The sequence below is a fragment of the Canis lupus genome, chromosome X (assembly GCF_048164855.1).
Source record: "Canis lupus baileyi chromosome X, mCanLup2.hap1, whole genome shotgun sequence".
NCBI classification, from domain to species: Eukaryota; Metazoa; Chordata; class Mammalia; order Carnivora; family Canidae; genus Canis; species Canis lupus.
Genome location: NC_132876.1, coordinates 92146157 through 92162080, shown reverse-complemented (window position 1 = coordinate 92162080; position 15924 = coordinate 92146157). Strand labels below are relative to the sequence as shown.

The 15924-nt window shown below is 39.1% G+C and overlaps 1 protein-coding gene across 2 annotated transcripts in view; it reads right to left on the bottom strand.

The window, feature by feature from the left end:
- Window positions 1-11840: 11840 nt before the first annotated feature.
- The window catches only part of SRPX (sushi repeat containing protein X-linked), a 112366-nt gene continuing 108282 nt past the window's right edge, over window positions 11841-15924 (bottom strand). For both annotated transcript variants that reach the window (XM_072815156.1, XM_072815157.1), the window contains one exon: window positions 11841-12380. In XM_072815156.1, coding sequence (XP_072671257.1) covers window positions 12197-12380 — 184 coding nt within the window. In that variant the 3' untranslated portion in view covers window positions 11841-12196. The remainder of the gene's footprint in view (window positions 12381-15924) is intronic.

Sequence of the window (15924 nt, the reverse complement as noted above, 5' to 3'; positions counted from 1 at the left end):
AGTTCTTTCACCTCCTTGGTTAAACTTATTCCTAAGTATTTTTAAAAAAGATTTTATTTATTTATTCATGAGAGATACAGAGAGAGAGGCAGAGACATGGCAGAGAGAGAAGCGGGCTCCATGCAGGGAGCCTGATGCGGGACTCGATCCCAGGACCCTGGGATCATACCCTGAGCCAAAGGCAGATGCTCAACTACTAAGCCACCAAGGTGTCCCTCCTTTTTCCTAAGTATTTCATTCTTTCTTTAAAGGTATTTTATTCTTCTTGGTGCAATTATAAATGAGATTTTTTCCTTCTTAGTTTTAATTTATAACACCGTAAATATTGGTAGATATCACCCACACAAACAAAAGTGCTTTGGAGTCTTCCAAGGTTTGAGAACTGCTAGCTTGAGGGAATACTTACCATACAGGCTGGCCTCATTTTTATTCTTGCAGATAGTTAAGTTACCAGTTTATCATCCTAATCTTGTGGAAGCTTGGTTTTAGGATTTGTTGGGCTGGTCTATTTTGGCTTATGTTAGTCCAGAGGCTTAGTCTTTACTCCTGGGCTTTCCATGGAAGCCTAAGCTGTTCAGTGAGCCCTGTGAACATGACTTGATCTCAGGCACTGACCAGCTGCTGAGATATCTGTTCCCCTCTTTCACCTTCAACTGTTCTTTTCCCACCTGGACTCTTTGGAACTTTATACATGCACAACTCAGGGGTCAGTTAAAGATTTGAGATAAATTTATCTGCAGATTCAGAGCCTCCTTCACTATGGCTTTCTCTTCTCTCCTGTTTCCTCAGTTTTTAGCCTCTCTAACCATCCTACCTCTGTCCACTGAATCTTCAACCCAGTGACACTCTAGCCTTCTGCTTGAGTTCCATGTCCAGTTCATCAAGCAAATGGAAAAGGCTTCAGAGGAAAAGACAACTACATGTGGAGCTCATTCAGTGTGATTCCATTATTTCAGGGTCATATCTTCTCCAGTTTTTGCCTGCTATTGATTGAGTTCCAGTGAATTCGAGCAACTTTTTTCTATATTTTTTCCAGAGTTATAATTATCAGCAGGAGAGTTAGTATGATGTGAGCTATATTGCTGTTAACTGATGTGGAATTCCTGTCTCTTCCCATCTTTGAACCAAGATCAACAAGGCCATGTCCTCATCTGTGGGGAGACAACAGCATTCACAACAGGTCCTTGAAAATATGTTCTCTTCCACCTATGCAGTGTTCTATACACTCTTATTTCCCCACAATCCACACACTGAGTCTAATTTAACATCTTCTTACCTAGGTGGTTCTAATGTTGGGCCAAGGACCATCATCAGACACTCATTTTCTCATAGTCTTCCCCTTCAGTCTTGGTGGAGGATCATCTGTGCAACATCTTGCACTCACACTTGCATTTTGTGATCAATTCATGTTATTATGTATGCCATTTAAAAACATACTTTCTGGTTTTTGATCATTTTACATCATTGTAGACTAATGGTTCTAGTTGACATTAATCATGATTACATTTTTGGTGCTCAAATTGTTGGCACCTGGGCTTTAACCTACATCCCTATCAAGGTAGAAGTTTTCTAATACCCCATGATGCTCGTTTGTGCTCCTTTCCAATTTATTTCCTGATCAATGAAACCACTGTTGTGCTGGTTTCTGTCACTACAGACTAGTTTTGCCTGTTAATGAATTTCATGTGAAGGGAATTGTACACTATGTACTCATTTGAGTCTGGCTTCTTTCAGGGTAATAATTTTGAATTTCATCTATATGTTGCATGTATCAGTAGTTTGCACATTTTTGTTGTTGGGTAGTATTGCATCATGCCATTTAAACGTTCTCCTGGGCAATTTCCATTAACGTTTATTATGAACAAAGCTGCAATTGTGTATATACATTTTCTTGTCTCTTGAATATATACCTAGGAGTGAGATTGTTGGGTTTTAAGGAAGTTATATGTTTAACTTTTTAAGAAACGATGTTTTCCAAGGTAGGTAGGTTGTTTCAGCATTTCACATTCCTACCAGCAGTTTATGAGAGTTCCAGTTCTGTTTCCTTCCAACACTTTCACTATCCGTCTTTTTTTTTTTTTTTCCACCTAAGGAGACTTTATTCATACTGGTTCTTTTTTCCCCAGATAACAAATAGTTTTAGTTTCATGGTATATATTTTTATTTTTAATTTGAAATAATTTCAAACTTAGAGAAAAGTTGCATTGAGAGTAAAGAATTCCCAGGGCGCCTGGGTGGCATAGTCAGTTAAGCATCTGACTCTTGATTTGGGTTCAGGTCATGATCTCAGGCTTGTCAAACCCAGCCCCATGTCAGGCTCTATCCTGGGCTTGGAGCCTGCTTAAAATTCTCTTTCTCCCTCTCCCTCTGCCACTCCACCTTCCTGCCCCTGCCATGCTTACTTGCTCTCTTTCTAAAAAGAGAGAGAAAGAAAAGAATTCCTAAATACTTGTTACCCAGATTCACTAATTATTAACATTTTGCTACGTTTGAGGTTTTTAAATTTTTTTATTTGAATATATTGGTCTTTTTAATTTTAACTGGTCAAGTGGTATTTTTTTATGGTTTTCATTTTTCATTTCCCTGATGATGAAAGATGCTAAGCATCTTTTCCTGTGCTTACTGGCTATTCATATGTCTTTTTTGTGAACTGTTTGATCAAGTCTTTTGCTCAGTTTTTTATTGTTTCTGTTTTTTAATTGATTTGCAGGGGTTCCTTATCTTTACTTTTACGAAATATTACCTCAGTTACCTCTGAAAGCACCCTTATGTTCTGACAACAACAAGCTGTCTCAGGCTCTCTTTTGAATTTTACTGCCCCACACATGGAACTAACAACCCTAGGAAATCCTGTTGCCTTCTTATGAGACTCATGATGATTTCTATATGAACTCTTCTAGACCCCAAGGCAGGAAGAGCCAGGTCCAGCACCCACCATGAGCTCAGTTCTAGCTGTAGTTGAGGGCTGGACCAGGCTCTTCTGCCTTGGAGTCTAGGATATGTTTTGTAGCGATCATCATGAGGGTCAGTCCTGGCATCAAAACATGTGTACTCTGTAAATAGGAACTTCAGAGCCTATTTAGGTGTCCCTAAATAAATAAAATCTTAAAAAAATAAAAGATTTTAGATGTTGTAGAAACTAGCCTTCACATTGGCTCCCAGTGATTCTCACTTCTTGGTATCCATGCTCTTGTAGACTCCCTTCCCACACTGAATGGGGCTCACCTTTGTGACCAACATGATACTTTGAAAGTGTTGGGGTTTTCTGAGGCTAGGTCATAAAAGATATTGTCACTTCTACTTTGTTCTTGTATAACTTCTGCTGGGAAAAGCCAACCACCATCTTATGAAAATACGCCAACAACATTGTGGAGAGGCTCATGTAGGGAAGAACAGATGCCTCTTAACAACAACTAGTACCAACTTTCCAGTCCTGTGAGTGAGCCATCATGGAAATAGATCCTCCAACCCCAGTCAAGCCTTCAGATGACTACAGTCCTGGCCAACATCTGACTGCAACCCCATGAGAGACTGTAAGCTTGAATTGGTCATATAAGCCGCTCCCAAGTCCTTGACCTACAGATATTGTAAGAGAATGTTTATTATGGGACACCTGGGTGGCTCAGTGGTTGAGCGTATGCCTTTGGCTCAGGTCATGATCCTGGGGTCCTGGGATCAAGTTCCACATCAGGCTCCTCTTGGGGAGCCTGCTTCTCCCTCTGCTTATGTCTCTGCCCCTCTCTATGTGTCTCTCATGAATAAATAAATAAAATCTTAAGGAGAACATTTATTATTTTAAGCCACTAAGTTTTGGGGCAATTTTTAATTCATGAATAGATGCATAATATAGTTACTGGCATCTTGGACATTAATCCTTTCTTCAGTCTGCTTTGGATGACCTCACTGCTTTTTTTCTCCTTTATTCCCCACCCCATTCATCTAAGTTCACGCTCAAGAGATGAGGGCTTGTAGAGGTGAAATCTGCAGTTCTCAGGGCATGGCCTAGACTTCTGGCTCAGCCTTTACTAGCCTTCTGATAATGGTCAATCAGCTTTTATTGGATCAGCTTCCTACAGACAACTATATCTGGATAAAGCATAAAAAAAAAAAACTAACTACCTGAAGGCATTGGAGCATGACCAAAAAGCAGGCAGATCCTGGAACGTAGTCATTACTAGGAAGAGGAAAAATATACTAGGTGAGTTATCAGGAGTTTTTTAAAATGTATTTTGTTATTCAAGTATTATAAAAATATGTTAGTTTCAGGTGTATAGTATACTGACTCATCAGTTTTATACATTTCTCAGTTATCAAGAGAAGTTTATTCTTAATACCCCTTATTTCACCCATCCCTCACCTCCCCTCTGGCAGCCACTAGTTTGTTCTCTATTTAAGAATCTAGTTTTTTGTCTCTTTTTTTCTTTGTTCATTTGTTTTGTTTCTTAAATTCCACATAGGAATGAAATCATATGATATTTATTTTTTATGACTTATTTCACTTAATATTATACTCTAGATCCATCCAGGTTATTGTAAATGGCAAGATTTCATTCCCTTTTATGGCTAGTATTCCATTGTGTGTGTGTGTGTGTGTGTGTGTGTGTGTGTGTGTATCTTCTTTATTCATCTATTGATAGACACTTTTGTTGGTTTGTTTTTGCTTAAGGGCAAGTTGCAGTATGCATCATGCTGGGGTCGCAGGGAAGCTTAAGTGAAGATAGTCTTTAATAGTTTGAAGAACCAAAAAAAAAAATAGTTTGAAGAACCAGAGGAGAGGGTAGGGGTGACCATTAGCACCAGAGAAGTCAGGAGGAAAATCTCAGGAGAGAGCCAGAGGTGGAGGATCAAGAAGGGAGCCCTAGGTTCTATATATATAAACTGCGATTTCTCACTAACTGGTGAACCATACATGTTCAGGATGTGAATGGGGGCAGATTTCAAGCAGCCCAACAAATGTTCAAAAAGCTGAACTGAGATTCCAGCTGCTATCTACTGAAGCACTGATAGTTTTCAGTTTGAGGGCAGCCAGTTTAATTGCCTATCCCTTCACTAACACACACACACACACACACATTTTGCTGTATCAAATAGTATGAGCAAGTAGAACTGAGGATTGTTTTTATGAGGTCCAAAGGGTACATAGAAAAGTCGTGTAAAATTACAATAAGAAACTAATTCTCTAGAAGAAATCCTATTAATTAATATTTAGAAATGCCCCTAAATTTTAGTGTAGGGTATTTATTTTTTTATTGAATAAATTTGACATATAACATTGTTTGAATTCATAGTGTACAATATATTATTTGGATACACTAATATATGATTGCTGTTGTAGTGGTATTTATCATATTATATATTATGGTACATATTACTGTCTATATTCATTATACTATGCATAAATCTCTATGGCTTATTCACCACTTATTATACATTTGTACCCATAAACAGTATGAATCTTATGCCTCCATCCCCTAGTAACCACCATTTTACTCTGTGTTTTTTATGGGTTTGACTTTTTTTAGATTCACATGTAAGCGATATTATATAGCACTTATCTTTGTCTGGTTTATCTCACTTAGCATAATGTGCTCCAGGTCCATTTATGTTGTCGCAAATGGCAGGATTTTCTCCTCTTCATGCTGAATAATATTACATTGTGCATATATACCACATCTTTTTTTATCCATTCATCCACTGATGGGCATTTTTTTTAAATGATTTTATTTATTTACTCATGAGAGACACAGAGAAAGGCCGAAGAATAGGCAGAGGGGGAGAATCAGGCTCCCTGCGGGAAACCTAATGCAAGACTCGATTCCAGAACCTTGGGATCATGCCCTGAGCCAAAGGCAGATGCTCAACCACTGAGCCACCAAAGCACCCCCATTGATGGGCATTTGTATCCATATATGGGCATTCCATAGCTTGACTATTATGAATAATGCTGTGGTAAACCTGGGAGTACATGCATCTTTTCAAAATCCTGCTTTCATTTCCTTTGGGTATATACTCAGAAGTGGAATCACTAGATCATATGGTAGATCATTTTTAATTTTTTGAGGAACTTTCATATTGTTTTTCATAGTGATTGACTAACTTACATTCCAACCAACAGGTGATTTTAGTTAATATGAACATTTTAATAATATTAATTCTTCCAGTTCATGAACATAGGATGTTTTTATATTTGTGTCTTCTTTGATTTCTTTCAGCAAAGTCTTGTAGTTTTCCTAGTACAGGTCTTTTACTTCCCTGGTTAAATATATTCCTAATTATTTTGTTTTTGATGCTATTGTGAATAGGATAGTTTTTAAATGTATTTTTCAGATGTTTCATCATTAGTGTAAAGGAATGGAATTGATCTCTGTACATTAATTTTGTATCCAGCAAATGTACTGAAATCATTAATTCCAGTAGTTTTTTTTTAGGATTGTATTTATTTGACAGAGAGAGCCAGAGAGCACAGTGGGGGAACAGAAGAGGGAGAAGCAGGATTCCCACTGAGCAGAGAGCTGGATGTGGGGTTTGATCCCAGGACCCTGGAATCATGACCTGAGCAGAAGGCAGATGCCTGACCAACTGAGCCACTCAGGTGCCAATTCCAGTAGTTTTTTGATCAACTCTTTGGGATCTTCTATATTTAAGATCATATCATCAGCAAGTAGTGACAATATTACTTCTTCCTTTCCAAGTAGTATATTATATAGGAGTAGTCTTGTTCCTGATCTCAGAGGAAAAGATTTCAGTTTTTCTCCATCAAGTATAATGTTAGCTGAGGGTTTGTCATGTATGGGCTTTATTATGTTGAGGTATGTTCCTTCTATACCCAATGTGTTTATGGTTTTTATCATGAAAGAATGTTGTATTTTGTCAAATTATTTTTCTGTGTCTATTGAGAGGATTATGTGATTTTTATCTTTCATTTTGTTAATGTGATATACTACGTTTATTGATTTGCATATGTTGAACTATCTTTGCATCCCAAAGATAAACCCCACATGTACAGTCCTTTTAATGTGTTCTTAAATTCAATTTGATAATATTTCATTGAGAATTTTCACATCTATATTCATCAGGGACATTGGTCTATAGTTTTCTTATGGTAGCTTTACCTGGTTTTGGTATCAAGGTAATGTTGGATTTGTAGAATGAGTTTGGAAGTGTTGCCTCCTGCTAATATTTAAGAAGAAATTGAAGAGGATTTGGGTTCATTCTTCTTTAAATTGATAGAATTATCCAATGAAGCTATCTAGTCCTGGAGTCTTCAGTGTTGGGAGTTTTTGGATTACTGATTAAATCTTTACTCATTATTAAATCTCTGCTCATTAAATTCTACTCATATTGGTCTGTTCAGACTTCTATTTCTTCCTGATTCAATCTTGGCAGGTTGTGTCCATTTCTTCTAAGTTATGTAATTTGTTGGCATATAGTTTTTCATAGTAGTCTCATGTTTCTATGTGTTTCTGTAGTAGCAGTTGTAATGTCACCTCTTTTATTTTTAATTTTATATATTTGAGTCTTCTTTTTTTTCTTAGTCTAGCTAAAGGTTGGTCAATTTTATTCATCTTTTCAAAGAACCAGCTCTTAGTTTCATGGATTCTTTTCTATTGTTTTACTGGTCTCTATGTCATTTATTTCTGCTGATACTTATTATTTATTTCCTTCCTTTTGCTAACTTTGAGCTTAATTTCTAGTTCCTTGAGGTGTATAAGGTTAGGTGATTTATTTTAGATATTTCCAATTTCTTAATATATGCATTTATTGCTAAATATTTCTCTCAGAAATGCTTTTGCTGGGGCACCTGGGTAGCTCAGTTGGTTAAGTGTCTGACTGTTGGTTTCAGCTCAGGTTGTGATATTGGGATTTTAAGATTGAGCCCTGTGTTGGGCTGAGCATGGAGCCTGCTTAGGATTCACTCCACTCCTCTCCTTCTGCCCCCCTAACCCCACTGACGCTCTCTCTCTTGAAAAAAAAAGTAGAAGAAATAAATGCTTTTGCTGTTTGTTTTTAAAATTGTGATTTCTATTTCATATCATTGTATTCAGAAAAGATGCCTTAGATGATTTCAATATTCTTAAATTTATTTAGACTTGTTTTATGGCCCAACATGTAATCTATCCTGGAGAATGTGCCCTTGAAAATAATGTGTATTCTGCTTTTGTAGATGGAATATTCTATATGTAGCTATTAGGTCCATCTAGTCTAATGTGCCATTCAAAGACACTGATTTTCTATACATCTCTATGATCTTATCAATTGATGTAGGTGGGGTGTAAAAGTGCCCTACTATTATTGTATTATTTTAAATTTCTCTTTATATGTCTATCGACATTTGCTTTATGTATTTAGGTGCTCCTATGTTTGGTGCATAGATATTTATAATTGTTGTATCCTTTTGTTTGCTTGAGCCTTTTATCATTGTGTAATGCCCTACTTTGTTTCTTGTTACAAAAGAAACAAAGTCTGTTTTAAAATCTTTTTTGTGTGATGTTAGTATTGCTACTTCAGGTTTTTTGTTTTTTGTTTTTTTTTTGCTTTCATTTGCATATCTTTCTCCATCCCTTCACTTTCAGCCTGTATGTGTCTTTAGGTCTGAAGTAACTTTCTTGTGAGGCAGCATATAGATGAGGATGGTTTTTCTATTTATTCAGTCACCCCATACTTTTTTTTTGGAGCATTGAGTCCATCTACATTTGAAGTAATTATTGATAAGTATGTACTTATTGTCATTTTAAAATTTTTTCTCTGATCTTATAGTTCCTTCTTGATGCTTTCTTCTTTTGATCTCTTCCCTTGTGATATGATGATTTTCTTTAGTGTTATGCTTGGATTTTATTTTTTTTGTATTACTATAGGTTTTTGATTTGTGGTTACCATTGGGTTCATATATAACATCGTATGTGTATAGGAGTCTATCTTAAATTGATGGTTACTTAAGTTTGAACAGATTCTAAAAATACTAAACTTTTACTTCTCCATGTTTTATGTACATATCATATTTTACACCTTTTTGTGTATCCCTTGACTAAGTTTTAGATATAATAGATTTTACTACTTTGTGTTTTAACCTTCATATTGGCTATAAGTGGTTAATCTATCTTTTTCATCTGGTTGTTTTTATCTGTGAATGTTTTTTCCTTTTACACTTTACACCTTTTCTTTCCACTTAAAGAATTCTCTACATTTCTTGTAAGGCTGGTTTAGTGTTGATGAACTCCTTTAATTTTGCTTGTCTGGAAAACTCTATCTTTCCTGTTCTAAGTGATAGCCTTGTTGGCTAGAGTATTCATTTCTCTTGTATATAACTATCTTTTCTCTTGCTGCTTTAAAAATTCTCTCTTTATCATTACCTTTGCCATTTTAATTATTATTAAAAGACCAACTTGGGCTCATTTTCCTAGGAACTCTTTATGCTTCCTGGACCTGGATGTTTGTTTCCTTCCTTAGATTAGGGACATTTTTAGCTATTATTTCTTCAAATAAATTTTCTGACTCCTTTCTCCTTCTGGGACTCCTATACTGTGAATGTTAGGACATTTGATGATGTCAGAGTCCCCTTAACATAATTTTTTTTTATTCTTCTTTTTCCTTTTCAGCTTGGTTGCTATTATTATCTTCCAGATTGCTGATATTTTTTTTGCTATCATCTACTGTTGATTCCCTCTAGTGTATTTTTCATTTCACTTAGTGAATTTTTCAGCTCTGATTCTTTTATAACTCTTTGTTAAAATTCTTAGCAAATCCACTCTTAAGTCCAGTATCTTTATGATCATTATTTTGAATTTATCATATATTATCTCTTTTTGTCCTTTTACTGTGATTTTGCATTTTTCTTTCATTTGGAACCTATCCTTCTGTCTCCACATTTTGCCTAACTCTGTGTTTCTGTGTATTTGGTAGGTCAGCCCTGTCTCCTGGTCTTGACAGTAGTAGCCTTGTGTAAAAGAGGTCCTGTGGTGCCCTATAGTGCAATCCTGCCTGGTCACTAGATTTAGGCATTCTTGGGGTATCCTTTGTCAGCTGTGTGCACCCTCCTGTTGTGGCTGAGCCATGATTGTCTCCAGCCCAGCTGTCTGCAATAACCTGCTTTCCCTACTGTGAATGCATTAGGCAGGGTTGGTCCCTGTGCTGTTGAGATGTCTGGCTGCAGTCACCACAGGCCCTTTTATGGGCAAGGACATTAATCAGCCTTAGCTGTTTGCAATTAGCCTTTCTGATACAGCTGCAGGTGCACCAAAGGGCAGGGCTTGCCCCATGAACAGACAGCTAAAAGATCTGGCTGCTAGAGCTGTGAGTGTGCTGGTATGGTAGCAGCAATCACATTGAAGTGGTGCCAGCCCTGGCCAGGGCTACCTGCCAAATGAGGCAGGGCAGGAGTCACTTTGGAGGCTGGCAGGTTGAATAGGGTGGTTGTACAGGAGATGGCCAGGGTGGAAGCATGCAATGCTAACAAGATAGATGGAGAGTATTAGAACTGGATCCCATAAGCATCTAGGGCTGGGGAAGAACAAGAAAAATGGGACCCACCAGTACTTTTGTTTCAGAGGAATCTCCTGCAGATCTCTGCTCCTCTGATGCACGTTCTAAGATTAGTTGATAAACCACCTTCGTGTATACCCCAGGCGCTTATCAAACTTGTTGCTTCTGTGCTGTGTCTTGGGCCATTATTTAATATGTTGACTCTTTAAGGAAAAGAACTTGGTTTCCTATCACCCTTGCGCTCTTCTGGAGTTAAGCCCCAGTAGTTTCCATAGCCAGACATCATGGGTACTTGTCTTCCCAGTGCAGGTTCCCAGTGCCAGGGGTGCCTGGTGTGGAGTCTCATTGTTTTGCTCCTCCAAGTTTGGTTAGCTCTGTCAGAGGATTGGTTACCAAGCACATCTCCATTCCTCTTACCCTTTTTGAAATGGCCTTCTCTCTCTGACTAGCTGTTGTTGTTCTGCCAATCTTTCGGTAATTTTCAGCATTAGTTATATACATGTAATTGATGCCTCAGTGTGCCCACAGGAAGAAGCGAGCTCAGGATTCTTCTACTTCGCAACGTCTGTTTACTTTGATTCTAATAGTTCAACTGGTTCGTTGTTAGGGAGTTTTTTGGCCAGAAAGTACTGCTACAGCCCATGTTTTTGGTTTCTCCTATGGGAGCTGACTTGCTAAGGTTGAGTGCACACATAAAGCTACTGGGAAGAAAAGGTGGTGGCAGAGTGGGGGTAAGTTTGTGTTTAGCACTTGTGGCTTTGGATGTGACCTGGTAGGGGCTATCTTTAACTAGAGGGTTCCATGGACTTCCCTCAACAAGGTGACAACCCTATGTCTTTGACACTCCACCTGACCTTTGGTAACAGTAGTCCATTGGGGAAAAAACAAAAGGGAAGAACTGGGGCTTGCTCTGGTTTTAGCCTTTTGTTTATGCTATCACAGCGATCAAAGGCTTAACTCTTTAATTTTTGGCTTGTTGCTACTCTAGGACCTGAAAGGACAGGTCTCCCAGCCCAGCTCCTCCTAACAAAAGTAATTACATTTTTCCATTCCTAAAACACAGCTAAGACTCACAGTCCTGGGGCACCTGGATGGCTCAGTCAGTTAAGCATCTGCCTTCGGCTCAGGTCATGATCTCAGGGTCCTGGGATAGAGCCCCGCATCAGGCTTCCTGCTCAACAGTGAGTCTGCTTCTTCCTCTTCTCCCTCTGATCTCTCTCAATTAAATATATAAAATCTTAAAAAACATAAATTGCTAGTTCCTAGGGATAAATTTTTTTAAAAAAAGAATCACAGTCCTAAAAACCACTGACCACACTAAGTATGGCCTGTGCTTAAAACACTAAATAAGTTTTAATAAATTTGCTCCAAAATATTTTATTAATATGTTTTATACAAAAAACAAAGTAGAAGTTATGTGTTACACTGAATAACACAGTGAAAGCATGTGTATGGTTGTTGTTTCTAGTTTCTTTAAAATTAACCAGCCATGATGGAATAAAGAAAAAGAGTACATATTATATTCATCATTTTTGGGGTACACTTCAAAGTACAAAAAGCATCATGGTAATTTTTAAGTGCAAAGAAAGCTCATATTAAAATAGACTTTAAAAATTACAAATAAAAATCTGTACATCAAGGATATTTTTAAGGCCTTTCCGTGTGCATAGCACTCTGTAGAATGAGAAGAGGAGCTGCCAAGAGAGGAACCATCACATCAGGTGTTACAGGTCTGGCCCATTTCAGCTTGCAGGACCATCTCCTCTTTTCTCAAGGGGAAAGTATCAATCAGGTTGAAGAGAGCCACAGGCATCACCAGGGAGACATAGCGCTCCTTGTCCATACCATGCTTATCCACTAGCACCGTACTGAAGGAGTAGAGTGGGATGCGCAGCAACAACCTAGGACAGACAAAGAGAAGACTGTCAAACCTGACTCCCAAGGCTTCTGCTGGACCAACCAGAGCCCTAGAGTGATACTGTGTGTAGAGAAAGGCTTATTTCCACAGACTTACTCATCTCAAGACCCTTGCTACTCAAAGTATGATGCTTGGACAAATAGCATCACACGGAAACTTATTAGAAATGAGAATCCCATCCTCCATCCCAAACCTACTGAATTAAAATCTGCATCATTAGCAAGATCCCCAAATGACTGGTATGCATATGAAGGATTAAGTAGTACTACTTTATAATCAGGAAGACACCGGGCCTGCCTTGGAGCTGTGCACCGATAGGTACTAACAAGGTAGGTACAACAATACTAGCAGATTTTGTGCATTACACTGTCGTCAACCCAAATTTGCAGACTAGGTTTGCACAACTATGTACATCCTGGAACTAGCATCAGTGGTTAATAGGGAGGATCTTGCCCTATGTCTGGACACAGTTTTCATTGTCACAGTGAAATGGTGCTTCTGGCCTCTTGTGAGTAGAGGCCAGGGATGCTGCTGAATCTACTACAACCCACAGGAAAGCCTCCCCCACAAAGAATTAGCCCCAAATTCAATAGTACTAAGGTTGAGAAACACTGGACTAGGGGAAGCTGATTGAAATATGTTTCCAAACATTATAGTTCTGGCCCATGCTGGCTTATTCGGTAGCCAGCTCAGGACTGCACCATTAGAGCAGATTAAACTTACTCTACACTCTAGGTATATTAACTTGGTTAAGTATGACTCAAATAATTTCCCCCAAATTCAAAGTTTCAAAAGTGATTTTTTTCTACCACACTAGAAGGTATATTGTGTAAAATGATTTTTATATCAACAGAAACATTTAGATGAAATAAGCCAGAGAAAGCAAACAAGCTGATCACCTGAGCCCATTGAAAAATAAAATGGAGATTGAGTGGGTTTATTTTTTAATTTCGTTATCTAGCAATTACGTGTAAGGCAGACTATACAATGCCATCTGTATTTAAAGCGAAATATTTTTCTCCCCATGAAAGGATCAAAAGAAAAATATTGACTACTCCGAATCCGAACTGACTATACTTTCCTCTGCCTTTAAGGGGAGTTTCAGGGAAGATGGGAATAATTTCTACTTTATCTCCATAGGAAGCTAAATTGCTAATTCCATGCTAGTGACTAGAAAGAAAAAGAAAGACAACATTAAGGTATCTCTAGCAGGTCTCCTGAGATATAAGAGGGAAGCTCAGAAGTAGATGACCCAGAAATGCATTAATGGAGTGTTTGTAGACCACGAAGTGAGTCAAAAATGCAGAGAAAAACTTCTCCACATTCTTAAAATGAAGAGTATTTAGGTCTGGGGGAGAGGGGGATGTCCTAGGGCAGTGGGTCCCAGAAAACAGGAGTAGAAAAGAAAGCTGGTCTGGAGGGGAAAAAAAAGGCCAAGCAATGTTGTGGCCTAAGGGAAAGGGTAACCAATGAGGAATTGGAGCATTTGACGTTCTAGTGCTCCTGAGCCTAGGGTGGAAATCTCCCATGTTGCCACCAACTGCTACTGCACACATTCCTCGTGTGAGCCTCTTGCCTTGACAGAATATAAAGAAAAACTACCAGGGCAAGAAATGAGTGTTCAGGCCAGCATGCTATCAAGTCACTGGAATGTATCCCACCATGGCCGAGAGACCACAGAAATCTTGGGGGTAGATGGGGCACCCCACAGGTTAAGGGGTGGTGCCAGCAGTGTGTTGGAGTCGCATAAATGCCTGTCATCAGACCAGAATGAACTCCTCCTGGAGAATTTTCTAGAAAACTCTGTAGACTCAAAAAACATGGCAATGGAAAAGGATCCTGAACTCACCTCCTCCCCTGGACACAAGTCCCTCTGAAAAAACAAAAACAAAAACAAAACCAGGCAGAGTGACTTCTGCGTATCAGGAAATGAGCCACATCCAAGTGGGTAGGAAAAGCCGAGACACAGTCTCACCACACAATCCACACACCTGGCACCATGACACACAAGAGGGAACTGAAAACCTGGAGCTTCTCCCTGAGGATCAAAGCAAGCCCACCCCACTTAGGGAACTCTGTCCTTTGAGACGTGCACATGAGAGAGCCCCTCAAACACCTAGCTTTGAAGACTAATAGGGCTGATGCCTGTGAGACTCACAGGTCTGTAGTAAACTGAGAAATGATGCTTAACAGGGCTCAACATGCGAACTCACCCCAAAGTGCAGCCCAGAAGCAGCCATTTGAAAAGCACCCCAGACGTCAGGTGGAAGAGGCTCCTTGGATCATTTTTAAGCATGTGACTGAAGGGCAGAGGCCTGAGGGAGAGTCTCCAGGGACCGAGGTTGGTGGGTACCATTTTCACACTCTATCTCTGTCTTGCTAAAGTCAGTGGAAGCCACCTTTTTTCTATTTTTGGGCTGTGGGCTGCTGCTTTACACTCCAGCCAGCAGGTGCCATCTTCATGCTATCCTGCCTCCTAAAGCTGGGGGGCACTGTTTTTCTCTCTCCATCTTTTCCTTGCTCCCTGTCTTGCACACTCAAGCTCTCCTGCCCTCCAGCTCTGTCCATCTCTCGCCCTCTCTCCATCTGTCCTCCACACACTCTTGTTCCTCATTTCTCTCTCCCTTTCCCTCTCCTTCTCTATGTGTGTCTCTCCTTTGCTCCATCCCCTTCTCCCTTTTATCCTTCTCTTTCTCTCTCCCTCTGTTTCTCTCTTTTTGCCTCCCTTTCTCTGTGTGTCTCTCCTTGTTGGTGTCTTTCTACCTCTGTAGCTCTCTCTCCCTCTCTAGGTCTCAGTCTTTGTCTGTCTCAGCTTCCACCCTCCTCCTCTCTCGCCTTCTCCCCCCCCCACCCCTCTCTACGTGCCTCTCACTCCATCTCTGTCCCTGTCTCTCTTTCTACGTCCATCTCTTCCCCTCTGTGGATGTAACAATCAAGAAGACAGTTTTTCTTTATTTCTCTTTCTACTGCTTCATTATTGGTATTTAGAAATACAGTGGGTTTCGGTACCTTGATTTTTTCATATCCTTGGACTTTACTGAATTCATTTATCAGTTCTAGCCATTTGTTGGTAGAGTCTTTCAGGCTTTCTATATGGAGTATCAGGTCATCTGCAAACAGGGGAAGTTTTACCTCTTCTTTACTGATGTGGATGCATTTCTTTCTGATGTTTGATTGCCGTGGCTAGTACTTCCAGTAATATGTTGAGTAAGAGTGTAGCCAGAGTGTACTTCCTTGTCTTGTTTCTGACCTTAGAGGAAAAAGCTCTCAGTTTTCCCCTATTAAGGATGATGTTCACTGTGGGTTTTTCATAGATGGCCTTTATTATGTTGAGGTATGTTCCCTCTAACCCTAGTTTGTTGAGTTTTATTATGAATGGATGGTGTACTTTGTCAGATGTCTTTCTGCATCTGAGAGGATCATATGGTTCTTATCTTTTCTCTTATTGATGTGATGTATCACATTGATTACTTCGTGACTGTTAAACCATCCTTGCAACCCAGGAATAAATCCCACTTGATGGTGGT